The sequence below is a fragment of the Argopecten irradians genome, chromosome 9, assembly GCF_041381155.1.
Source record: "Argopecten irradians isolate NY chromosome 9, Ai_NY, whole genome shotgun sequence".
NCBI lineage: Eukaryota > Metazoa > Mollusca > Bivalvia > Pectinida > Pectinidae > Argopecten > Argopecten irradians.
The window spans coordinates 28,576,814-28,603,439 of record NC_091142.1 but is presented as its reverse complement, the minus strand read 5'-3'; the positions used below and the strand labels follow the sequence as shown (position 1 = coordinate 28,603,439).

The 26,626-nt window shown below is 36.2% G+C and overlaps 2 protein-coding genes across 3 annotated transcripts; one reads left to right on the top strand and one right to left on the bottom strand.

Annotated features, from left to right (window-relative positions):
- Window positions 1-152: 152 nt before the first annotated feature.
- LOC138330923 (cytotardin-like) lies at window positions 153-15,567 on the bottom strand. The gene is made up of 9 exons (XM_069278406.1): window positions 15,461-15,567; window positions 4,193-4,243; window positions 3,642-3,728; window positions 3,139-3,327; window positions 2,267-2,413; window positions 1,973-2,034; window positions 1,544-1,643; window positions 1,130-1,348; window positions 153-310 (listed from the first exon to the last, which is right to left on the bottom strand). Exons 1-9 carry the CDS (start codon window positions 15,474-15,476, stop codon window positions 264-266), a joined length of 918 nt encoding a protein of 305 aa, XP_069134507.1. The 5' UTR covers window positions 15,477-15,567; the 3' UTR covers window positions 153-263.
- Window positions 15,568-17,055: 1,488 nt separating this feature from the next.
- Window positions 17,056-25,971, top strand: LOC138331972 (ketohexokinase-like). Of its 2 annotated transcripts, XM_069279884.1 has the most exons (8): window positions 17,056-17,402; window positions 19,031-19,146; window positions 20,053-20,169; window positions 20,387-20,524; window positions 20,796-20,868; window positions 21,062-21,182; window positions 22,359-22,473; window positions 23,058-25,971. In XM_069279884.1, the coding sequence occupies exons 2-8, from the start codon at window positions 19,061-19,063 to the stop codon at window positions 23,317-23,319; spliced, it is 912 nt and encodes a 303-aa protein (XP_069135985.1). In that variant the 5' UTR covers window positions 17,056-17,402; window positions 19,031-19,060; the 3' UTR covers window positions 23,320-25,971. The 2 variants fall into 2 exon arrangements, with proteins under 2 accessions (XP_069135985.1, XP_069135984.1); XM_069279883.1 differs by lacking the exon at window positions 19,031-19,146 and having other exon boundaries at window positions 17,057-17,402.
- The last annotated feature ends 655 nt before the right edge of the window (window positions 25,972-26,626 follow it).

Here is a 26,626-nt window from a genome sequence, read left to right as displayed (position 1 = left end):
GTTTTTGGTTTATCTCAAGACTTCCGATATAAAGCTTGTGGCCAACTACAGATTGTTACAAGTGTTCGGCTGACTATGATGTGGGGCGGATTCCCATACAGCGTCTGAAGCAAGAGTACAGAGTATAATTAGAAAGGACAAAAGACAGTGAGTATATTTCTGTTTAAAATTGATTTATTGTTTCACTCTTTTCGCAATTTTGACTTGTTCCTTCGTGTAGCGTTTAAGTAACGTTCTGAAAGCTACGAATTGACGCCATTTCTTTAATTGTCGAACGATTCAGAATCCGTACATGCCAAATCACTGTTTCCTGAAATTGACATAACTGTTTTAATAGCATCAGATGCAGATAGATTGAATGTGTTACAATGATAAAATCAGCCAAGGACTAAATAAGAATGTCCAAGGGACAAATACGGCAATCCTTTGAGTCTGTCCCTTATAGTGAAAGAAGATACATGGCACCCTACGTCCTTGGCGCAGCATTATGTTTTTCATTAAAAAAAGTATTTAATACTAATTCGAACCTGAAACATTATTGCTGAAGTTATATGAGTGCGATTATTATTAAGTTGATAGCAAAGCACGTAAGATCCTTTGCTGTTTCTCTTCAGTGTCCCGTATGTATCGCCAAACTATAATGTATATGCATGATTGAACGACTTATAATTAGCGTAAAGTTGTTATCTTCGCCCAATTTGGTAATCAGCTTTATATAGTGGTGTACAAATTAATTTCCAGTTCAAGTTTCGGCGGATGTGTATTATCCCAGGGTAGTTGTGTTACCATTGACTTATTAATTAAGCCTATCTGCATGAAATACAACACAGTGCCCGGACATACCACAATATGTATATACTCCACACACATCTTAAAATTATATACTCCATACATATTGTGAAAAATATCTACTCCATTCACATTTTGAAAAAAGTTGATTTTAATCTAGCCGCTTTGTTCTTATATCTATTTTATATATACCATTTACTTTTCCTTTTGATACTAGCTTGTACAATTATCATTTTTTAAAAGACGCGGCTTATAATGTTAAATGTATCGCATATCTCTACGGTAAAGCGAAACACAAGAAAAATCTTAAGTAATAATTTCTGACTGTGATATAGCATACCTCTCGAGATATCGGCGACACACGTGCCTCTGTAGTCCGCATCCAGGTACGGCACACATTCGGTCGCCATGGCGACGTCAAAATCCTCCTCGTGCTGGCGCAGACGATCGGCCAATACGTCGACCAGACGTTCCCGCCGGTAGATTTTGAACTCGGCCTCCATCAGACGAGTTAGCAGCATCTCGTTACTGTTTGGTGTCAGTGTCAGGGGCTTACCATCTGGGGAACAACAAAGTGATGCGGCATTTGAATTGCTACTCTCTTTTATTTGAAAATCCAGAAATATCCTACTATAGGCTAACAGACTAATGATCGCCCGGAACATTGTTTTCATGCACAAAAATCGCGAAAAGTATATTACTGAAAAAGTATTTATTTACAGCATTTCGAATTAGGGCAGAAAACAGTGTTTACCGTTGCGGTCCTTGTAGGCCTGTGCGAGCCTCTGTCGAAAATGTTCCCGAAGTACACACAGCTGTTCTTCGTGACGACTCCCTTGCTTCTTCAGGTATATCTAATAACATCAATAACAACATTAAAATTTGTAAGATATGACATAAAATACGGCAATTTCATATCTGTGATGGGTGTAATGTTGGTTGGTTGATTTTGCACTGCCTGCATGTGCTATATACAACTAAGGTATGATTATTGACCTGCTGCATTCAATGTGCTGCGGATGGCGAGAGCGTGTGTATTTGGGGAGGCTGTGTTATGTTCGTGTTGTATCGCCTTGTGGTAGCGGAGCTCTTGTCCATTTTATTGTGTTATTTCACTGAAATATGCTGCTAAACGGACACTGTCCTGTTAGAGCGTTAGAGTTACAAAAACTTTCCAACTCACCAGCAGTTTACCTCGGTCCTTGGCTAGTTTCTTTAACATCTCCTCCTTTGTCTCCAGCATGCCTTAAACATGATAAAAACACAAAATACCACCATGTCGAAGAAACTTTGTCACCAAACAAAAAAAATTCTGGTTCATAAGAATATAAATGGAAAATTCCGGTAAGAAGAAATGGATTATGTGTGCCTGGTTATTAAAATTGGATTAAGAAGTAAATGTCCTCAATAGCTTGTGTTCAAACCTTGAATTCACTTGACAATGAGGTTATGTGTCCTTTCTAGATAACTCCCCTACCGTTTAGTCTGCCTCGTTCTATATCTGACTTCTCCATGTCCCTTTCTCGGTCCCTTGCAACATCTATGTGTTTCCTGCACTCCTCTCTCAAATCGGCTTTATGTGTTTCCAATACACTCACACTGTGTTTACATTCTTGGAGAGACTCTGAAATAGTTATCAATAAGGCATGATCAGAATAGTCCAGTCTTCATGTGATTCAGCGATCGGTTGGTATTCAATAGAAAAGAATGTGCCATTTTGTGTCATGCTTGCGTAATACAAAAAAGGAATATGCACTCTTTGTTGTAAACAAATGTCAGGAAAATATAAACGGACACTAGCAACCATACAGCAACTCTGCAACTCTATATAACAGTTAGATATCAAGCAAGTTTTCACACCAAATACAAAATGTGTAGTGAACAGAAGACAGATCGATTTACTACACGACACAGCTGATTCTATATTGACCATTGGCATCCTCGATACTCCAGGGGTTACTATTACTGATGTTATATACACCCCTGGACTATCTCATAGTAAAACTGGAGGTAACATAACAGAACAGGTACCAGGTAATTTATTCCTTTGATGTACATCATAGCCGTATAACGATACACTACAAACATGTTTGACTGTGTGGCTTTGAAGTAGGACATCGCTCTCTCTCTGTAGTCTTCAAGGTAAGTCTTTGCAGCGCTGTAATTGGTCAGATTTTTTCTCTTGAACTGCCTTCAGTTTTACTATGTGATAGTCGAGGGGTGGATATAACGTCAGTAATAGTAACCCCTTGAGTATCGAGGATGGCAATTGAGAAACCTATAGCTAAATATCGCCAGATAAGCTGGTTTCAACAGAAATCCAATGGCTACAGCCAAATTCCGTGTTACCTCGTAACTCGTCCTGCTGTTGAGACAGGCGTGTATTATCGTTGGTGATCTGCTGGTTCTCCATTTTCAATCGGACGATCTCGAGGTCGAGTTGGTGCAGCTGTTTTGTCAGCTCAAGGATTTCTGTCTCGAGCTTCCTCTCCCGCTTCTGTGTCTTTTCCAGGGTTTGCTTGAGGTCCTTTTCTGATTCTATATAATGGATACATACAATGTACATACGAATACTGGGTTTCGAGATACCAAAACGATGTGGATAAAGCACGATTTACCGTCATACGATAATCGTGACGTTATATATCAATCTAATTAAAATTATGTTAGCGATTTAAAATTTTCGCGATATGGGTTTTAAAGGCAAATATCATTCAATCATTTCTCATAATTTCGCGATCATAGCAATATCGCAAAAACATCATTCCTGCGAAACTAGCCGGCTATACGGTAAGTTACTAGTTTATAACTAGATGTGTTTTCAGAGAGAGCCCGTCTGTGAGAGGACAAACCTTTGATCCTTTCTCTGTACGCCACATTTTCTGTATTGTCTATGGCCTGCAGTCTTGCTATCTTTTGTATTAGTATGACTTGGGTTTCTGTAAACAAAAAATGATTCAATCTCGCATGTCATCACCATTTTTATTGGATTGAAATTTTATATCGACTCAGTGCTGCCTTTATACCGTTTGTAACATCGCTTTGATCTGTTCGGTTGATGCATTACGTATATTTACGTTATAATTTCAGCTTCAAGATAAAAAAAAAGAATTTCTGGTAGATAAGAAATTTCTCGGGTAAGTTGTAATTTAATTCATAGGGATTTAATTGATAATCACATTGTTTGTGCATAATGGAAAGTTATTAAGCAAAATCTGCAGCACGAATATGACCAAAATTCGGGTCGCAAATTCACTCAGCAATGTTACTTTAACAGGAGAATTTACTTTGGAAAAATATTGGGTATCATCTGTACGAACAGATCGTAACGTTTATCATCTATACGATCAGGTCCTAACGATATGAGGTTACGATATGATCTGTTGTTATATATATATCTTACTTTTTATATCATCGAGGATATGCCGTTGACTGAATACTTGACGAAATCTGTCTGAAAAAGAAGACAAAGAAACAATTTAAGACGTGTTATAAAGTAATCATGATATAGATCTAGGTATTGATCTTAATTGGGCTAAAATCTCAAATACCAATAATATAAGGCCAACATTAGGCGAAGTTCCACAAACCTTATTGCGAAACCTATCGAAAGGGTTCTGGTCTCAATTTCTAAAAAAAAAAAAACATAGACTAAAGGCGCGAGGTTTTGGTGTTTGAAGGTCTGGGGGTCTCCCACATGGGAAAAATATTACGATTTAGAATAGCTGAGCTGAGTTTTACGATGCATTTTGATGATTTTGCGATTTTGGTGTTTGGGGGGATGTTAACGGGGGAAAAAGTACGATTTAGAATGACTGAGTTGAGTTTTACTATGCATTTTGATGAATTTGCGAGTGCCCGAAAGCTCGAGATTTAGGTGTTTCCCCCGGGAAATGTTATTATGATTTAGAATGATTGAGATGAGTTTACGACGTATTTTGAAGATTTTAAAGCGTTCATAACATGGTAATTTTTCGATTTAAGGTTACTTGCATTTAGAAATAATAGTTGTGAATGTCTTCATATCATCATTTATCCTGCAACTGTCCCACATACTGACCGATAACTACTGCCGGATAAACTTGTGCTTTATCCGTCAATACGAAATGCTTTATCCGTCAATACGATCACGTGAATTTGTTCCATATCTGACGGAACTTTTTCTAACTTGACCCAGAACTTGAACCTTCCGGTGAATTAAACGTCATTCAGTCCCGCTAAAACGTGACGTTACATTCATCGGAATGACGTCATTTTTACGGTATCCAAAATCTCGTATGGCGGTGTCATTTTTTCTTGGCTCATGGCAAAGGTATGTATTGCAAAGTAATTTTTAAAAGGGTATATATTGTTTTTTGAGTATTTTCATGTTGTTTCAGTGATATATTACACTGAATGGATTTACGGATGGTTTTTGTGAATGCGCTTATTTATTTCCCACGGCAGTAAAAAGGAGTACACTCTCATTCGGTTTAGTGATTGAATATTTACCTCCGCATCAAAGAAGCGTCACGCTTCGAGCGAAACCAAGTAAATAACTGTCAATTTGCTTTCGGCAAAGCCTCGTCATCTCGGCTTTCCTAAGTCTCGCACCAAAATAAACCTTGTATTGTAAGATACTAACCATGTATTCTCTATTTATCGCACCTCGGACAGAAATGTCACCAAATGATTGGCGGAGAGCCGTCACGTGGTGACCCCCTAATACTTTATAGGGGGTCAGTAAATTTTATTATGGTGCAATATGGCGGCTGTCGCCCTCGCTTCAAAATTTTAACACATTCTCTTCAACTAAATATACCATTTCTTTATCGTAAAAATTATGGTGGCTGATTACGGCCATCTCGTGTTGTTGTGTTGTCGCCTTGTCGCGTTGTCGCCTTGTCGAGTTGTCGCGGTCTCAAACTGCGACAACCCGAGATTTAACAGTTAAAATGTCGACTTGTCGCGTTTTCGAACCGCGACAAGTCGACAACACGACAAGACGACAAGTCGACAACACGACAAGTCGACATTTCAAACACGCTAATTAGCGCGTACAGAATATCGTGTTGTCGCGGTAAAATGTCGACTTGTCGTGTTGTCGAGTTGTCGTGTTGTCGACTTGTCGTGTTGTCGAGTTGTCGACTTGTCGCCTTCCTGTTACTCATGCGCAAATCATTTGAAATAGCCACTATCTTTGAATATAGAAAACTGAAGTCAGTGCTTGTACCATAGACCATATTGGTGGCATATTTCTGCCATCGAGTTACCGACTTACGACTTAATGATGTCGACATAATTAAGGCATTAAGTCGACATCATATCGGAAGATGTCGACATAAACAGAAGAATATGTCGACTTACCACATGAACCTGCCCACATAATGATTCCAAGATAATTATGTAGAAAGTCGGTAACTCGGCGATTAATCGTGTTTATGCTCGGGTGTGACACCGACTTGTCAGTTATTGATGTCGACATCTAAACTAAAAGATGTCGACATCTGGTCATGAAAGTGGAATTCAAAGGCCATCCTTTCATAGGGCACTGTGTATATGAAGCAAGGCGCCATACAGCAGAGTTCGACGTTGATTTTGTTAATTCAGAAAAGTTTTTATATATTTGATTACAAAATTAAAAATTGTGATCCTGCATATCCCGGCCATGCAGCTGTAGCCTGCGTGTACGCACACATTGTAGCTGTTAGTCCGAGCTGAGGAAGTTAGAGTGCAAAAGGACTCTGCTTTGTACAACGAATTTCCATCCTCTTGGCCACAGGGACCTGGCACGATTTTTTTAAACTAACAGTACACACATATATATATTATAGTACTATAATATATATATGTATACTATTGAGTTAAAAATTTTCGTGCCAGGTCCCTGTGCTCTTGGCCATAATCATTTATCAATATATGTAACCGTGGGTTGAAAATTCGTTTAAAAGCTGTGTGTGTGCTTTGTGGATTAGCATTCATACTAAGTCCATGTGGTACATACCGTACTATACTATGTTACAATTATTTTTTCAAGATTTCATTTTTTGAATCACGAAAAATACCAGTTACGTAATTTAAAAGCCAAAAAGGTCACAGTACAGATACGCAATACCCATTTGGAAACCAGCTTTACTTGTTAGCTTGCCCTGTCCATATATATACATTAATATTTACATCCCTCGATACACTTATATAAAGGCACAACGAATTTTTGTTACGGTCTTAATGGCCAGATTCAACCTTTGGGCTAAAAATTCTCCCGCGGGACGCGGTTTTAGCTCCAAACTCGGGATATATCTGCATCTATTTTTTGTAGTAAAAACGTAGTAAAAAATGTCACGTGCTTATACCTCATTCATGCCATTGGCCGGAATATACAATTGTATTATGGGTAACTAGTGATCACGTGATTGTGTGTTTACTTCCAAATATGGTGATAGTTTGCTTGCCATTTCTTCGGAGAAATTGATTTATTTGAAAATATTTAGACTCCAAAATGTTATTAATATTGCCTGCATATCATTTTGACTTGCACATATGTATTATTTTACTATAAATAATGATCTGAAATGAGTTATAAAACTGTCATTTTCACGTTTTGTAAATAAATGATATAATGCGAATTGACCAATTCAATAGGTCTAACCGTCTAATCTAGGATCAGCGAAGATCGGCTACTCCCGGCTAAATTCGTAGAATTCTAAATTTATATTTATATATATTATTACCTGCTTTAGGTTTCAGAACATAAACATGTACATATAACACAGAGAAAATAAGATCTTCTTCAAAAGGCCTAATTATGTATAAATACCAGGTCAGAGAAATCACTCTATTTGGAAGTAAACACACACTCATGTGATCACTAGTTACCCACTAATACAATTCCATATTTATTTCGGCCAATGGCATGAATGAGGTATAATCACGTGACTTGTTTTACTACGTTTGACTACAAAGAACGCGTGTTTTGTGCTGTTGTGCCATTATTGGGAAAATCCCCCGCGGATCGTGGTTTCATTTCCACCATTTGAAACAGAAGGCTTAGAGTAGACTTTCATTGTGAAACATTGATAAATTGAAGATTACATGTTGTGCCATGGCAGATGTCAAAGTTCATGTATATATACTCGAAAATTATTTGAAACATCATCTAATAAATTTGTTTTGAAATTATAATTGATGTTGACCAGGAAATGTACCAGTCTAAGTTTTGGTTGAATAATGCATGGAAAGTGAATTATTCAAACACTCTGGATATCGAATTTTTAATCATTAATTTCTTTTGAACTCGGGACTTTTTGGGTGTGTACATGTAATTAGGGGAAAGTTGATAACTTTTTATAATATATGTACCCTAATTTTCTTTAGTTGATTTACGGACCCTGAAAGCAAGGACGTATATAGACGTCTCACTTATAAATCCTTGCTGAAAGATACGGATTATGCGGCTTTAACTTTTCCACTTTGTGGAAAATCCTTCAAATCGGATTTATCTCCCTTGATTAAAATGACAAACCATGTACCTTTGCTATGTTATAAAGTTTTTTAAAAATTTTTTTTAAAATTCAACAAGGATTTATAAGTCCTTGAATTCAATAATGAATGCAGATCAAATATATTAATCAAATATGTGTATTAATTTAATTTGAAACATGTTTGTTTTGCTGAAAATTTGCAAAAAAAAAAAAAAAAAAATATCAATACAAAATATTCATGATTGTAATTTGTTGTTGTTTTTGTACTTGCTGTAAAATGAGAAAAACCGTGTTGTGGAGAAGAAGTTTGTTAAAATTTGAATTTTTTACAAATGGATGAGAGTTGAGAATGTCTAACAGTCACCTGAATTCCGATATGCACAGTTATGAATAATGTTTTGCTTTTAAACAAACAAATAAATATGTCTCCTATATAAACTACATTGTATGGTAAAGACCCTATCCCCTGGGGAAAATTCCGAGACCCCAGGGCCATGAAATTCACAATATTGGTAGAGGGCCTTGAGACCTGCCATGTAAGCACATAAGCCCGTGTTTCTTAGTATATGTGTACATACAGTTGGTAGTAGACTAAAGGTTACACCCTTGTGCACACGGAGTGCACTACGTTTAGACTACAGGTAGACACGGAGTGCACGAGGTTTAGACTACAGGTAGACACGGAGTGCACGAGGTTTAGACTACAGGTAGACACGGAGTGCACAAGATTTAGACTACAGGTAGACACGGAGTGCACAAGATTTAGACTACAGGTAGACACGGAGTGCACTACGTGTGAACACGGTGTCCACTACAGGTGGACATCGTGTCCAGGTACATTGAGACCTAGACAGACAAGGTGGTGTGTTTACAGTTAGGGATCGGGGAAGAATAAGTTCTTCAATTTGAAATAATACATAATTATAATTTTTAAGTGTTTATTTTTTTTTTAATTACAACATCTACAATTTAATGTACAGTATATATATAACTATATAATACAATATGTTTTAGTATACATGAATAAAACCTTTTCACTGCAAAAGTAATAAAGATTGATTTATATTCATTAAGTATATGTCTATTTAATATTATATCAGTAGTTTCCATTTCTTATCTTAAATTGTCTATATTACGTTTTCAAAAGTAAATGTTTTATGGGTAAATATATATATCATTTACATCAAGCATTTTCACAAGTCAAAAACAACTTTGAATTGCAGCAAAAACCAGTCCTAATGTGCTTTTGAGACACTTTTTCTTTTATAATAAGCTATCAGTAATACAATCATATACCGGGTAATACATAGCTTTTAAAACAAAAAGATTTGGTGCCTATCAATCAGTTGTCTAGCGATACCCTTGTAGATCGTCTTTCATTAAAATATATACACTTTTATAATATTTTTCTTGCTATTTTAAGTTCTAAAAGTATTGTACGTAAAAAAAAACTTAATTACATATTCTTTATTAAAAACTGAACGTCTTTAAAAGATCATGCAGAATTAAATCCACTTCAAACTATATGACGTCCTCCACTAATTGGTGGCTAGTCTACCTACAAGTACCCAATTCAGCTTGTTTTGATTCTTAATTACCGGTACACACAATAAGTTTATGATCCCAACCCCGCAAGTTATCTTGACCGTATATTGCGTCATGGTCCAATAATTATAACTTGTCAAACATACAGGTAAGCCACAGTATCCAGCTATACAGGTGCCTCAAGGTGACCATCGATAGATGGCCAGAGGGCAGAATCGTTACCTTCTGTGTTTGCACGGCTTTATGAGAATGGGGGCAGTATCCTTATATAATATGTGATTTTAGAATTGTTTCTATGGAAGTTTGTTAAGACAAACAAATATACTTTACCGTTTAAAAAATCACATATGTTCATGAGTTTGAAACACATAAGTACCATTCTTCTTAGATACATGTACATGTTTGTTGTAGAGCCTGGGTAAACATGTACACCGGTTCCTGGGGGGGGGGGGGGGGGGGCGTGAAGTGGAGCTGACGGTAGCTGTACAATGCGTAAATAATGCATGTCTGTCACAACCTTGAATTAACCAATAATACATATATATATTATAATCAAAAATTAATGTAGATTAGGAACTTATTCAACATTGTAACATGGTATTTTATATACATAGTCATGATAATCAGGTTTCTGATATATGTAAAAAACCAGTGTAAAAAAATTAAATTAATGAAAAGATATTGGATGAAATATGATATTCCAATAATCTTGAAATAAATGTTTTAGTTAACTATACACTTGGTATTTAGATTATTTTTAATTTTTAATATATAAAGCTTCATTAGCAAATAAATTAAAATGCACTACTAGTTAAAACACATATCCCTATTGACTAGCATTGTTGTATAACTGTACGTATTTGTGTGATGATGTACAATGTATGTATGTAGAGAGGCTGCCACCTAAGTACATGCATGCTATAAATGGACCTCCTGGGGTTGGGATAAGGTACTACATGTATACAGGTGTTGTTAGTCTGTGATACACTTGACTGAACATATTTGAAGGGTGCCCAAAGAAGGCCCCAGGCCCCTGGTCCCACTCTGGCCAATGTTAGGTAATTTAGATTATCATACCCCGTGTGGTTGATGGAACAGTATGAAGTCCAAGTGACCATGGCAAACTGCAGTCCTAGCCTAGGGGTCTACCTTTCGAGCAGGCAAATTTAAGTGAACAATAATACTACATGAATGGATCCATACAATTCAAATATATATATTGTTTATCATATAACTATCACGCGTTTTGATAAAAGAAAGGACAAAATAAGGGATATTGACAAATTATCAAGGTTTTCTAGAATTACAATAGATTCTAAGACAAATTCAGAAACAAATCAACATCACTGTAATCAGACATTTAAACTGGTGTAGAAAGTAGGATTTAATTTGAATTCTGTCATGTTACGTTTATCAGACATAGTGAAACCTACATTTTAGCGATCGGATCCTGTGAACAAAAACATTGATAATGATGCTAACGATCAGTCCACATGCCGCGAATAGATAAATTTTTTTGCTATTATCCTTAAGCCAGTGCATAACGGGTTTCTCCGATCGATTGAGTGAAATAAAGTGTACTTTCCTAATGCCGAGATTTTTAACGTCTATGAACGATTTCTCATTTTTTCCAATGCTTTTCGCAACGCGCCAGGTTCCATGTAGCAAATGTATACGTATTATACAAACTATTTCGCGCACCTTGCCGTTTTTGAAAACTATATTCCAAACATACATAGTTAAACATTTTATGAAGAATTTAATTTGTTTATGTTTATATGTCCTTGCTTTTTTATTATGCCCATCAATATATTCTTTTTAATCAAAATAATTTGCCGATCAAAATATCTCTTTGGCGACGATTTGCTTATACTAAAAATCTTACTCCACGCAAGGTTCATCACTTTATGCGTACGAAAAAAAAATCATCTTTAAACTAACTTATCACTAGCTAAGAAAAACAGTTTTTACTGGGAACTATCCATTGATGAGACATAACCGGTATGTGGTTTACCGTACGCAGTTAATTTTCAACGCAGTTAGAAATTCTATAATTAACGTCCTTATTTATAAATTAAATTGTTTGATTAATATATATTGATACCCAAAAAGCTAAGTGGGCTATGCGGAAGCTTATAACTATTTGTTTGGAAATAATATGGAAAATAAACTATGATATGATAGTATTGCTAACAATTTCAAATGGTGGAAATGAAACCACGATCCGCGGAGGATTTTCCCCATAATTGTACAAAACACGCGTTCTTTGTAGTAAAACGTAGTAAAACAAGTCACGTGATTATACCTCATTCATGCCATTGGCCGAAATAAATATGGAATTGTATTAGTGGGTAACTAGTGATCACATGAGTGTGTGTTTACTTCCAAATAGAGTGATTTCTCTGACCTGGTATTTATACATACTTTGGCCTTATTTTCTCTGTGTTATATGTATGTTCTGAGCCCTTAAGTAGGTAATAATATATATAAAATATAAATTTAGAATTCTACGAATTTAGCCGGGAGTAGCCGATCTTCGCTGATTTTAGATTAGACGGTTAGACCTATTGAATTGGTCAATTCGTATTATATCATTTATTTACAAAACGTGAAAATGGCAGTTTTACAACTCATTTCAGTTCATTATTTATAGTAAAACAGTGCATATGTGCAAGTCAAATGATAAGCATGCAATATTAATAATATTTTGGAGTCTAAATATTTTCAAATAAATCAATTTCTCCGAAGAAATGGCAAGCAAACTATCACCATATTTGGAAGTAAACACAAAATCACGTGATCACTAGTTACCCATAATACAATTGTATATTCCGGCCAATGGCATGAATGAGGTATAAGCACGTGACTTTTTTTTACTACGTTTGACTACAAAGAACGCATGTTTTTACTACGAAAAATAGATGCAGATGTATCGCGAGTTGGGAGTTTAAAACCGCGTCCCTGGAGGATTTTTAGCCCAAAGTTTGAATCTGACCATTAAGACCGTAACAAAAATTCGTTGTGCCTTTATATAAGTGTATCGAGGCAGAGATTTACATTTAAATCTGTAGGCCAAGCTAACAAGTAAAGCTGGTTTCCCAACGTGTATTGTGTACCTGTACTGTGACCTTTATGGCTTTTAAATTACGTAACTGGTTTTTTTTTTTTTCGGGATTCACAAGAAAATACAACATAAAAAAAAATCTTTTTTTTATTTTTTTTTTTAAATTTTTATTTTCATTCATTCTTTTAATATAGTATAGTACGGTATGTACTACATGGACTTGGTACGAATGCCAATCAACAAAACACACACACAGCTTTGAAACGAATTTTCAACCCACGGTTATATATATTTATAATTCGTTGTACACTTCCTTAGCTCGGGCTAACAACTACGTACACGCAGGCTACAGTTTCATGGCCGGGATGTGCAGGATCACATTTTTTTTTTTTGAAATCAAATGAATAAAAACTTGAATTAACAAAATCAACGTCGATCTCTGCTGTATGGCTTTTGCTGCATATACACAGTGCTCTATGAAAGGGTGGCCTTTGATTTCCACTTCCAAGACCAGATGTCGACATCTTTTAGTTTAGATGTCGACATCAATAACTGACAAGTCGATGTCACACCCGAGCATAAACACATTAATCGCCGAGTTACCGACTGTCTACATAAATATCTTGGATTCATTATGTGGGCATGTACATGTGGTAAGTCGACATATTTTTCTGTTTACATGTATGTCGACATATTCCGATATGATTTCGACTTAATGCCTTAACGATGTCGACATTATTAAGTCGTAAGTCGGCAAATCGATAGCAGAAATATGCCACCATAAAATTGCAATATTTTCCAATTTTCGGATTAACGGGCCTTCGAACTATTAGGCCTTAGCGGTTCAAGTGACCTTAAAATTAACAGATGACGATTACTGCGTACTAATCAGACGGCATGACCAGACCATTATTACACGATTATCATATAATAAACAAATTATTGAAATTTATAGTTCAGAGAAAAATACTTTGACAACCCTCGGTAAAGAAATTGCTATCAAATTTCTTCATCTAGGTACAAACACATGCACACAATTATTTTCATTAGCAATCCAATATGGCGAGTGTTATCCATTGTTTGCGCATGTGTAACAGGAAGGCGACAAGTCGACAACACGACAAGGCGACAACACGACAAGTCGACAAGGCGACAACACGACAAGTCGACAACTCGACAACACGACAAGTCGACATTTTACCGCGACAACACGAGATTCTGTACGCGCTAATTAGCGTGTTTGAAATGTCGACTTGTCGTGTTGTCGACTTGTCGTCTTGTCGTGTTGTCGACTTGTCGCGGTTCGGAAACGCGACAAGTCGACATTTTAACTGTTAAATCTCGGGTTGTCGCAGTTTGAGACCGCGACAACTCGACAAGGCGACAACACGACAAGGCGACAACACAACAACACGAGATGGCCGTAATCAGCCACCATATAAAAATATATTTTACTTATTATTTTTTTATGTAAAATTTATCTAAAATCGTTTTAATACTTCAAGTTAAATGAAACGCATTTTTAGATACGAGTTGCTTCCCCTACGCCAGTTTGAAAGTTGATGACGCGGTGAAAGTCAAACGTAAGAATTCAAGCGTTTTCTTGACTGCGACCATAAACAAATGGAGGGGTTCGTATCTTTAGATCTATCAACCCTCACTCTACAGCTAATTTATCGGCATTGCTTTAAGTGATTAACTCAGCGAGAATGCAGAGATGATCATGAGTCTGCGCTATAAATGTTGGATTGATGTTTGTGTCACTTTTGTTTGTGATGCTTTCAATATACAACCATTCTGTTGTCGCATTGAGGTTAGGCCTATTGTGCACTAGGAATGTCGAATTATTGTTGATTTATGAATTACTCAGTATGGTTCTTCAGGTTACTTATATAGTAATACATGTAAATAAATACGTAGGCCTACTGTAGGCCAAAAATTTAAAAATGCGGCGATTGTTTTATACTTCGCCAGCATGGTTCAGGTTTGATGTCGGATTCTTGAGAAAAACAAATAGGAAACAAAGATCTAATGAAACAAATAAATGGTCCTCGATGCGATAAATTCGTTATATAGTCAGTTACTGACCCCCTATAAAGGCATAGAGGGTCAGTAAGAAGTATAGGAGGCTCGGGCTACGCCCTCGCCCCCTATAAATCTTACTGACCCTCTATGCCTTTATAGGGGGTCAGTAACTGACTAGAACTAATAATATGCAACCCTGCGCGATATGAACATACCAGCTTCACACCATCGGCACATAGTATTACAGTTACTTCAACCAATTGAAGTAACTGTAACATATGTCAAAAATGACTTTTAAAAAGACCGGTTTTTACTCAAGTTTATTTCAAGAAACGGAGATAACAAGATCGTCATACACTTCGGACTACTCGTGAAATATTACAAAATCTAAAGCAAATAACACAAAACAGGTTGAATAGATTGAATTTGATTGATTGACGTCAATGTTATGGTTATAACAGAGGTTAGGACAGGTAGATCTACAAAAACAAATGTATACGATCGAAATGTCTTACCAATATAGTAACTGGAAACTCATATATAACAAGAATGCCTATTATTAGAGTGCCTGACTTACCCAGTTTCTTTCCCATCTTGACGGCATCCAACTTCCTGTTATTCCTCGTACGTTTCCATGACGTCCATTTTACCGCGAAACAATGACGTTATTTTTGGCATAAAATATTGCGTTGTGTCGAGATATTATTAGCATCGGAAGAATTCCACCGGTTGCAACATGTAACTTATGATGGAATAATGTACTATTTAGTATAAACTTACACAAGAATTAATAATTGTTTGGACTGCGCAGAACTGTCACAGACATAGACTCCAAGGCAACGTGGACTAAAATACCTCAAGTGTAAGTAATTTTCCAAAACTTCAAAAAAGTCCGTAAGATTTTTAAGGCGCTGTCTCGAAGAGATAATAAAAATCCGAGGTTTTATTTTTTAATAAAACAAAGAAGATGCACAAAAAGTTCCAATTGTCGTTTCATACCAATGTTTCGTCAGTGAAGTATCAATTAAACCTCTTTCCCAGCTTGGGCTGCTACATGTATATGTTAAAATGAACGAATATTCCTAAGACTGTAAAATAGTTATATATTACTTCTGATTTCGTTCATTCATGTGAAAATTTATGTACAAGACATATTATGATAAAAACGTCTCTCTTCTCGGGACGTAGTACATCTATATAATGATTTCGCCGTTACTATTCAAACATATACATTTATAGCCGCGCGACCGGCCAATGAGATTGCAGCGGAAGCATCGATATCGCTCATGCATATTATATCCGCCACACAGACAGCCTATGAATTTTGATTAGATGATTTTCAAGAGACTAGAGTAATGTTTGTCATAATGGTGCTTTAGGATAGAATGTTACTACTTAACCTCAATTAGTTTGGGTAAGTTCTGGGTAGTTTGTATAGATGTGTATGATGGTTTTGAAAGAAAAATTATCGCTCTTTCCAACGGTTGTAACCGTTTTTATGAAGATGTGCTAGAAATGTGTTTTTATAGCCGCTAAAGGTATGCGGGTTAGAAATTTGGAGTCTAATTAGGGCTTGCCACCCTGCTCATAAAGTATGACTTTTATCGTTTTTTTTTTCTTATCTAGACCTCCTAAAACGCCTAAAAATGGCCTTACGGCACTCTGGTGGGTCCATGATTATATAATCTGTAACTAATTCTCAGATCCCTGTGTTCTATTTAACCTTAAGAAATACATGTACATGTTAGATATACCTAATTATCGGCGCGGTGACAGTACCGTGACACATGCAGACATTGCCCAGAACAAATTTTACAGAAATTTTACCGAAGGTAGTGAAAAATTTGGTCAGCAATGCATTTCACTCCTGGTGTTTTTATAAAGTAGAATGTTTATACAATATATTATTGACAGAACGTCAAACTCCTGTGATTACGTACGCTAAGAACGCATTTAGTTCTCTTCCATTGACTATATAGGGACATACATGTATGTAAATATTTTTTAACAACTTAAATTTCTATAATGTATTTGACCGCTTATAATGATGTTACTCTTATGTAAAGGCAAATAGCTTCATATACATTGTCTATGTCTCAATATAGAATTATTTTCATATTATTTGGAACGGTTTGTCCGCTTTAGTGGCAAGCATGCGGCCGGAAATATGATTGTAATTATCTACCGTTGATCAGCAATAACATCCGGTAGACGAAATATTAGGAAAGTGACACATGGCTAGTAAGATATGAACGCAGAAAAATTAGGTCACGTATGACTGCTTGGTGCCATATCTGATAACACTGTTTTCACTTTGGTGTGAATGACACTGCTGGTTAAACAGACACGACTCATATTAACTTTCATCAATTGCATTAGGCCATTGTGAAAAACGAAAGTAGAACACTTGCTGTCATGGATGCTAACAACGACCAGAAGACGGTGCTGAGCGTCGGCATGATGTGTCTAGATATAGTGACAGTGTGTCGTTCGTATCCAGAAGAAGACACGGACCAAAGGTGTGCATATTAATTTGGTTATACACGTTTAGATTCGTCGGGCACCTGTAATCGAAAATGACTTCTTGGCATGCTGGGATAAGGTGCTTCAAAGTCTGTTCGAATGAATGACCTTGACCTTCATTCAATGTCACCAGGATCAAATAGATTAAAATCTTAACACGACTTCTTGTTAATAACCAAGAGGCCTTGAGACATGATATTGGACCTGTAACATGTTGGGATGAAGCCCTACAAATGTTCTTCAAATGAATCGACCTTGACCTTCATTCAAGGTCACAGGGGACAAATAGACTAAAATCCTTACATGAATTCTTGTTAATAGCTAAGAGTCTTAGAAATCTTATATTGGACCTGTAGCATGTTGGGATAAAGAGCTACTTTTCTTAAAATTAAGACCTTGGCGACCTTTATTTAAGGTCATAGGAGTTAAATAGGATTAACATTTTTCATGACTTTAGTGAATACACTGTAAATAAGAGCCCTAGAGACCTGATATTGGGCTTGTAACATGCTGGAATAAAGGACTATAGGTCCTAACAAATTAAGTGTGTTCAAATGGATAACCTTGACTTTCATTCTAAGTTACAGGGGTCGAATAGGCTAAAATTTCTTGCCAGTAAGTAATAGTCCTAGAGACCAGATATTTTACCTGTATTGTGTTTTGATGAAGGGCGGCAATGAATGACTGACCTTTATTCCAGGTCATAGCCTGGATCATATACAGGCTAAAATATTTAATAAACTTCTTGTCAGTAACTAAGAGACCTGATGTTGGGTCTGTGGCATTCAAGAGTAAAGGATTACCTTGGTATTCTACTTTCAAGGCTTTATATATCTTCAAAAATTATCTCTCAATAACAAGTTAAATATGGTATTTAGAAATTGGGCCCTAGTAGCATCATGGACAGAACACTTCAAATTTGTTCACTAGAAGTCTAGAATAACCTTGATCTACTTGGTCAAATATATCAGAACCTGACAATTTCAACTGAAAAAACACAACACAATTTGTTTTCTATTAATGTGTACTTCTATATGCTGTGTTGTATTAAAAGTCAGGTGAGCTTGGGCTTCTTGTTTATTTCCTTTTTTTGCCAAAAAAATCAACCATGTCATTTTTTCAGATGCATGCAGTCTCTGGAGACAAACAAAATAAGTTTCTTCAATGGAAAATCTGTTATACATTATGATTAATATACATTTACATGGGCGCAGTTTCAAGAACATTCATTGAATTTAAGGAATCCCTTAACTTAAAATTATCCGTAGGAAAGCATTACAGATTTTAAGGATGACTCGTTAACTTTTGTAATGCTTTCTTATTAAATCCTTAATCCTAAATCTTATTAAATTCAAATTAAGGAATTTCTTAAAGTTAAGAAATGTTTATGAAACTAGGCTCTGGTTTACAATTAAAGTATTAGACTAAGCATTTGTTGATTGAGGGAGCAATAATGATTCATTTTCATATCAGTGTATTATCCACATACATGTATGCAATATGATTAGGTTCAATATGCTTTACTCTACACAACACTTAGAATAATCATGAAAAATAGGGAAAAAAATAAAAATTAAAATGAACAAAAAAATGAATGAAGATGTATGTGAGGGTTTTTTTCCAGGTAAGCATCAACTGGACCAGATGTTTCAATATGAAAAGGGTCCTGAGTGTGGGATTAGCCTGTCTAGATCTTATAGCCAACTGTGAAACGTTTCCAGAGGAGGACTCAACGCAAATGTTACGTAAATTGTTCCTGCTGATCCTTTTGCATAATTATGGCCCAAGATTCATCAACACCCCTTAAAGTGATGAAACAGGGCTCCAATCTTGTGTTATTTTTTTGACAAAATTTTGAACAGAAAGAATATTAGAGCAAATAATAATTGGCATGAAGTGAGGGAAGGTACTTTACACAGTCTGATTTATTGGATGATCTGTAGTTCCAAGTAGTAGTCAGGGGACTACCAGGTTTGTTCAGATGAATGACATCGAGTGGTCATCATTTAAATCAAAATGTGTAGTTTGGTCTTCAAACAACTCAACTACTCAGAAGCTCATATATCTTTTATTGGGTTTTAAGCATACAGAGATAACACACCATAAAATTTGTTAAAGTTGATGACCTTGACCAAATATCTTTATGCAAAGCTAGAACATGTATACATATAAAGACCACCTACTCAGAAACCAAGATATTCCTGGTCCAACAGTCTTGAGTCTGTTTTCAGTTAAGACTTTGCTAATTACAGATGATCATATAAGCTAATTACAGATAATCATATAAAATTATATCATTTTGATACAGGGTTGGAGATCCCAAAACGTCGTGGGTAAAGTACAACTTACCATTGATTAGTCTCACCTTCCGGTGTTTAAGACGTAATAAAAATCATGCCAAATGATGACGTCATAATCACTGGATGGTGGGACTAATCGACCGTAAATTGTACTTTACTCACATTGTTTAGGGATCTTGAAACCATGGTATTGGCTAAGCAAAAACTATTGTCTACGATTGATTCTGGAGCCAAAGATTTGAAAGATTTATACATATATAAAGAAGATAGTTTTACAAAAGGCTAACCAGGTACTTGTTTCTCATTGTTGTGACTTTGTGCGAGATCTCTTTTCTGTGTTATACAGGGTACTAGACTACTATTGGCAGAGAGGTGGAAATGCCTCGACAACTAGCACAGTACTGGCCATGCTTGGGGAGAGGTCAGAGTTTGTGGGAGCCATGGCAACCGATATAGAAAGCAAGTGTGTATCTTTCATGGATCATCTAAATACTTAAATTGTGATCAGTTCTAAACCTTTACTTTTAATAACAAAAGCTATGCATACCTAAGGAGGTGATATTTCAGGAAGCGTGCAGGTAAAAATGCCAGTCATATAATAGCATTGTTTTATTGACTTATTTGCTTCCTTTATAAAATGTTTAACAATCATAGTTGGTAATGATTATTTTTTATTTCAGTTTTCTGAGAGACAACCTGAAGAGTTATGGAGTTAAGTGTGATAATGCTATGGTGTGTGAGTCTGACATCAAAACACCCGTTTCCATGGTGATTATCAACCAATCAAATGGTTCCAGAACTATTCTTCACTGTGCCAAGTAAATATAAAACTCTTGATGTTGTATGAGTAAATATACGTTAAGGAATGTTACCTTCTTTTAATTCTTTAATGCTGTCCTTTTGAATTTCCCTAAGTTTAGCCTTGGAAGGAAGCATATAAAATCACATGATAATATTAATAATACTTACAAAGAGAAGATTTTCCTTAAATTAGTTGTTATTGCTAATTGATAAGAATTCAAATTAGACCGGAATTATTCTGTAATTGAATAACCTAACATAGATTACTGTGTACAATTCATTTTACAGAAATTTACCAGAGGTATCCTTCAGTCATTTCCAAACCTTAGATCTTTCACAGTACAAATGGATCCACATTGAGGTAAGGCCCTTTTAAAATGACATGTCAAATTATTGACATCATGTTAAAATTCTAAGTTTGCTGAATGATGTAAATAAAAAACCTTCATGCAAATGGTTTTATTAAGCAGGTAGTCTTTGTACAGAGGTGGTTGCTAATTAAGGCATGTTTGACTGAATATTAAGATTCTTACCACGTTAATTTACACCTTCAGGCGAGACCAGCACCTGACTCCTACAGTCAGATCATGCGTAGTATAGTGGAACACAATGAGACAGTTAGTGAGAAGATTACAATTTCCCTGGAACTCGAGAAACCAAGACGTCCCGAACTAGGTTTGTCAGAATTTCCTAAGATTACTTTGATTAAGACATTACGCAAATGGAAAAAGATTAATAATAATTTAGTCTTTTCTTGCTGCACCTTTTTTTTGCGAAAATTTCTGAAATGATTATGTAATTTTTAGCTCACCTGGCCAGAAGGACCAGTGAGCTTATGTTATGGTGCGGCGTCCGGCATCCGTCGTCTGTCTTCCGTCCATCAACATTTCCTTTAAATCGCTACAAGTCATAGAGTTCTGCATGGATTCTAACCAAATTTGGCCAGAAACATCCTTGGGGGAAGGGGAATAGAGTTTGTATAAATTTTAGCTCTGACCCCCTGGGGGCCGAGGGGCAGGGCCAGTAGGGGAAATAGAGGTAAATCTTTTAAATCGTTTCTAGTCATAGAGTTCTGAATGGAATGTAACCAAATTTAGCCAGAACCATCCTTGGAGGTAGAGAAAAAGAAACAATGAATCTATATTCAGAACATTACTTAGCATTACAAACCAGGTGAGCAATACAGGCCCTATGGGCCTCTTGTTTTTAAAATCTGAAAAATAATAAAAATGTTTATTTTGATAACGCTAACAACTACCAGGTAAATGTATCTACTACTATAAAACTGTTCTTATGACTAGAAATATCATTCCCTTGATTGTGAATTTCCATTACAGTGTATTAGAAAAAATATAAAGAAAAATCCCTTCAGTACTTTGTGAGAAATAGCGATAACAATCTTTAACTATCAAAATCCAAGATGGCTGCTGGCGGCCATCTTGTTGACTGATTGGTCCCAAAACGCAATATGCACAACAAGGGCCCTAGGGAAACCTACATATGAAATTTGAGAAAAATCCCTTCAGCACTTTCTGAGAAATAGCGATAACAAACTTTAACTATCAAAATCCAAGATGGCTGCCTGGCGGCCATCTTGTTGATTGGCCCAAGTGTTAGTGAATTGAGAAATAGCGATAACAAGAATTTTAACGGACGGACGGACGGAAGAACGGAAGGACGGACCACGGACCACGGACAAAAGTGATTTGAATAGCCCACATCTGATGATGGTGGGCTAAAAATATAACATTTTATAAGTGTTGTGAATTGAGGATTTATACATATACATGTATACTAATTTTCCATATATATGTATGTACCATTTAATCTTTCTTATCATTTTATTTCCAGATACTCTCATGCAGTATGCAGATGTTGTTTTTATATCCAAGGAAAAGGCAGATGATGAACGTTTATTTTCTAAAGAAGATGTTGTCCGCACTTACATCAAGAAATGCAAGGCTGGGTAGGTACATACAATGCACATACATTAATGTACATACCCGTAGATTGGTTGGTTAATTTGGTTTAATGTCCTATTTACAGATAAGGCCTTTATTGGATGGCCTCCCCTGGGTCCACATAATTTGGGAGGCTGTGGTACATTGAACTTCTATATTATATTTAAACACTTTCTAATGATACACTGTGTTTTACTGGAAAGTTAATGAAATCACAAAAATATGGATTAAAGAAAACTTCCAACTGCTTTTTGTGCAGATGGTATATAACTGTGATTTCAAGTCAGATTGTTTTTAAATTAACTGTTAAAGCTGTGCACCTATATGTGAAGGTGAATAATACAGGCCCTGTGGGACTTTTGTTTTTAATATATATATTCTGGTTTTGCATGTTAGAAGAATTATACATCTGCTCTTTTAGCTAGTTTATAGTAATTGTGACATTGTTATTTTGCGAGTGAAAATATGTTATTTTCGTTTAAAGATATGACTTTTCACTCCGAATATCATAATGTCAACCAAAGCCTACCCATAAGGGCAGATAACTCTGTAATGTGTAAATGCAGAATATATAAATGTCTGTTGATAGGGCGGTGGTGATCTGTGCTTGGGGAGACCAGGGTGCCGCAGCCCTCAGTAGTAAAGACGGAGTCCTGTGTACTAGTCCTGTATTTCCTCCAGAAACTCTTGTGGATACTCTCGGAGCCGGAGACACTTTTAATGCTGCCACCGTTTTTGGCCTTTGTCAAGGTCAAAGTCTACAAGGGGCAATAACTCTAGGTTGTAAAGTAGCTGGAGCCAAGTGTGGCATGAAGGGAAACAATGGACTCAAAGATATGAAATGGGATTAGTGATGTGTATTATTAGGTATTTATATTTTTAATATGAAATGTTATATTGGTGAGGATCTGAATGAAGATGGAGTTTGACGATGTGTTGTTTTAAACAACATTGTTTATTTATTTTCTAATATACATTGAAAACATATAGTCTTCCTTATCTGAATATTCAGTTAAAGGATTTAGATAATTGGAAATATTTGATAATTGAAGCTATCAATCAAACCATCCAGTTAATATCACATTTTGTATTTTGTATGCTAGCTATGACATTGAATTGGTACACATGTGTTATATGTGAGCAAGAGGTGTGGTAACACACTGCCTAGCATCCTAGATACTCCATGGGTTCTGATCACTTACGATCTCTACACCCCTAGACTATCTCATAGCAAAATTGGAGGCAGCTCAGGGGAACCAATCTGAACCAATCACAGAACTACAAAGATTTTCTTTGAAGAATACAGAGAGAGCGACGCCAAACTTCAAAGCCACACAGCCAACCACAGTGTACCTTTTACCGCTAAATGACAAAATTGTCTGGTTTGTTTTGTTGCCTCCAGTTTTACTATGAGATAGTCCAGGGATGATTGGAACCCCTGGAGTATTGAGGATGACTGCCTCGCGATTGGTCAATTGTTGTAAGAAGTGTCTTCAAGTTATTCCAGTTTGATATAATGAGGTTCAGATTTTACAGTCGTGTATTAAATATTTGACATAATCCAGCAATAAGAAAGTCAATTTTTCTTGTTTTATGACATTTAATTTTTTTTTTTCCAGTTACACTGAAAATATACCTAATTTAATATATACAAATAGAATGTTATTATATCAAGGATCTGGCAACAAAGAGTTGTAAACATTATATTCAGTTACTATCTCTTTTTTTTCTTCATTTTTAATCAGCATTTTAATAAAGGCTGTATATGTGTTGGGATTTTAAAATCCAATAAGATAATTAAGATCTGTATGAGATTGATATTTAAGTACACATGTTCAATCAGTGATGAAAAGTCCTGAATTTATTTATTTTCTGTGAACTACTGATTTTTTCTTGTGTTATTATCAACACAGGATTACTTCGAAAAGCAAAGGTGTACTACTACCCAGACAAACTGAGTGAGTACTACAGGCACAGAATGAATGGGATAATAGTATGAGCATGGCAATTGGTCAAGTCTGATTTCATAAGCCCCTCTCCATAAACAAAACTGACAGTTGTGATGTGATGCCATAGTTACATGACCTCTCACCAGTTATGGTGTAGAACAAACAGCTCCATATATTGATGGCTCTGCAGGTAGGGCTTTAGAATGGTACCTGCTGCCCCTATTGCATGATCGTAAAAGCGACTAAATTTAGGATCTTATTTTTTCTCTTCTTCCTTATTGACTTTATCCTTCCTAATGCCTCCCTTGGCACCGCCTCACTTTTGGCCTTGAGTTGAGTGTTCGCCCTTGTGAGGAAGGCTCTGGGTTCTGTCCCCTGGACGAGACACACTAAAGTCTCTAAAAGTAATAGTTTCTGCTCCTGCTTAGCGCTCAGCATACAGGGAGTGGGAGGACTGGCTCGCCCGTTGTCAGTATAATGGAATGGGGTGTGTTGCTTGGTGTCTTCGGCGGCATGCTTCAGTGATATAGCACTATAAAAAGGGCAACAGTTCCACTATACAAGAAGACACTACATGAATATACCGCAGTCTCCCAAAACACGCACCTCGCACAACATACACACAACACACCGCATACATAGGAGTCCATCCTTACATGACCATAGCTGTTAATAGGACATTAATTAATCAAACAAACAAACAAACATCCATATATTGAAGTTACATCTTAAAGAACTTTACATATAACCACAGTTTGTGAACTGCTTGGAAAGTTAACATACCAGCAGTCCTTGGCAAGGAATTAACAACAGAAAATTCAGTAAATTTGTACGCAAGTCGAGAATTTTTTTTCATTCCATCAATCATCCTTTTTAATTCTGCTGTTCAGGTGGATATGGTGGCAAGAATAACATGTTTAGAAGGATGGTCTCCCTAGGGGGGACAGGTGTCATCTTTTCCATGTTCAATTCTTCCTTATTCTTGGCGAGTTCTATTGAAAGTGTTTTCCGTATCGCCATCAGCTTTTCGATCTCTTGTTCAACAAACCCTAAACTTTTCTCTGGCATATCCACACTGATCACAGACTGGTTTCTTGTGGATTTTATCGAATTGTCAACTTTTTCGAAAACCAGCTTGTCACCTGCAATTATTGATGTCTAGGGGGTGAATAAGCGTTTTCTATTCTTACTGTCAATTGAGCGAACCGTGGAATAGAAAGGGCTGGTATTTTTTTTCATGATGGCTCCTGTTTCCTGTGATTGAAAAAGCGATGACTTTATCGGTGAGTCACCGTTTGTAGATATCGAGAATTTTCATTTTATTTATTTCCCGCGGTCACTGGTATTTCAGAGTCGCCATAATTGTCACTGAACACATGAACAACTCGTCCTTGTAAGTCTGGGTCAAAGTTTTCAATGAAATCATCGTGTGCCATCCACATACAGAGGAAGTAATAAAGCTGTGCCTTTTGTTGAAATCCTGTGTTGACAGCAACATAATGAAATAATACATGAATGTGCATTCAGAAGGGATTAAAAAAGTTATTAAAAATTTGTTCCCGTCTTTGTTATTTGTCTTTCCTAGTTGCTTGTAGATTCTACAGGCAATTAGCCCCTCTACCCTAGAAATAAATGTTAGCATTTTAAGGTAAAGGGTACTCTTAACACCAAACGTATCTTCTAATTTAATATTAACCTGTCTGAAACTTCAAACAAAGCACCATGGATTTATCCACGGATTCTCAGATTCAAATAACTAGGAATGAATTATACCTGCATCGCCTGATGTGTCGCCCTCTTGGAAACCAGTGTTTAAACTTCACTGTACTCTGCTAATATTGAACCACAACCCAGTGTAAACTACAACATCGTCAGATTTCGGGTTTTTTTGCACGGATAAGTCGCCCTGGTGTATAGGTCACACTCCCAATTTTCAGGGGAAAAAGTCGTGACTTATATTCCGGAAAACATGGTAATTAAATGGGTGACATTTGCTAATGTATATGACATTGTGGCTATAGCCCAAGATTTGGAAATTATAACTGGTTTGAATTGCTCAATACATGTACAAATGTATACCTATACTAGTGTCGTGAGATCCACCCCTGGAATATGTCGGCAAACCCGAAGGCAGTTCACGAGAACAAAAAGTGACCAATCTTTTAAAAATGACACAGAGAGCACTGCCTAACGTCAAAGCCAGTGTAGA

What these genes read in the sequence shown, in the direction of transcription:
- LOC138330923 (XM_069278406.1), bottom strand. An exon ending in GTACAGAGAAAGGATCAAAG is followed by an intron (nt 3,328 to 3,641) that starts GTTTGTCCTCTC and finishes TCCATTATATAG; the next exon opens with AATCAGAAAAGGACCTCAAG. An exon ending in ACAGCAGGACGAGTTACGAG is followed by an intron (nt 2,414 to 3,138) that starts GTAACACGGAAT and finishes TAACTATTTCAG; the next exon opens with AGTCTCTCCAAGAATGTAAA.
- LOC138331972 (XM_069279883.1), top strand. Translation starts at nt 17,299, where the DNA reads ATGGATGCTAACAACGACCAGAAGACGGTGCTGAGCGTCGGCATGATG. An exon ending in GAAGAAGACACGGACCAAAG is followed by an intron (nt 17,403 to 20,052) that starts GTGTGCATATTA and finishes TGTGTTATACAG; the next exon opens with GGTACTAGACTACTATTGGC. An exon ending in GCAACCGATATAGAAAGCAA is followed by an intron (nt 20,170 to 20,386) that starts GTGTGTATCTTT and finishes TTTTTATTTCAG; the next exon opens with TTTTCTGAGAGACAACCTGA.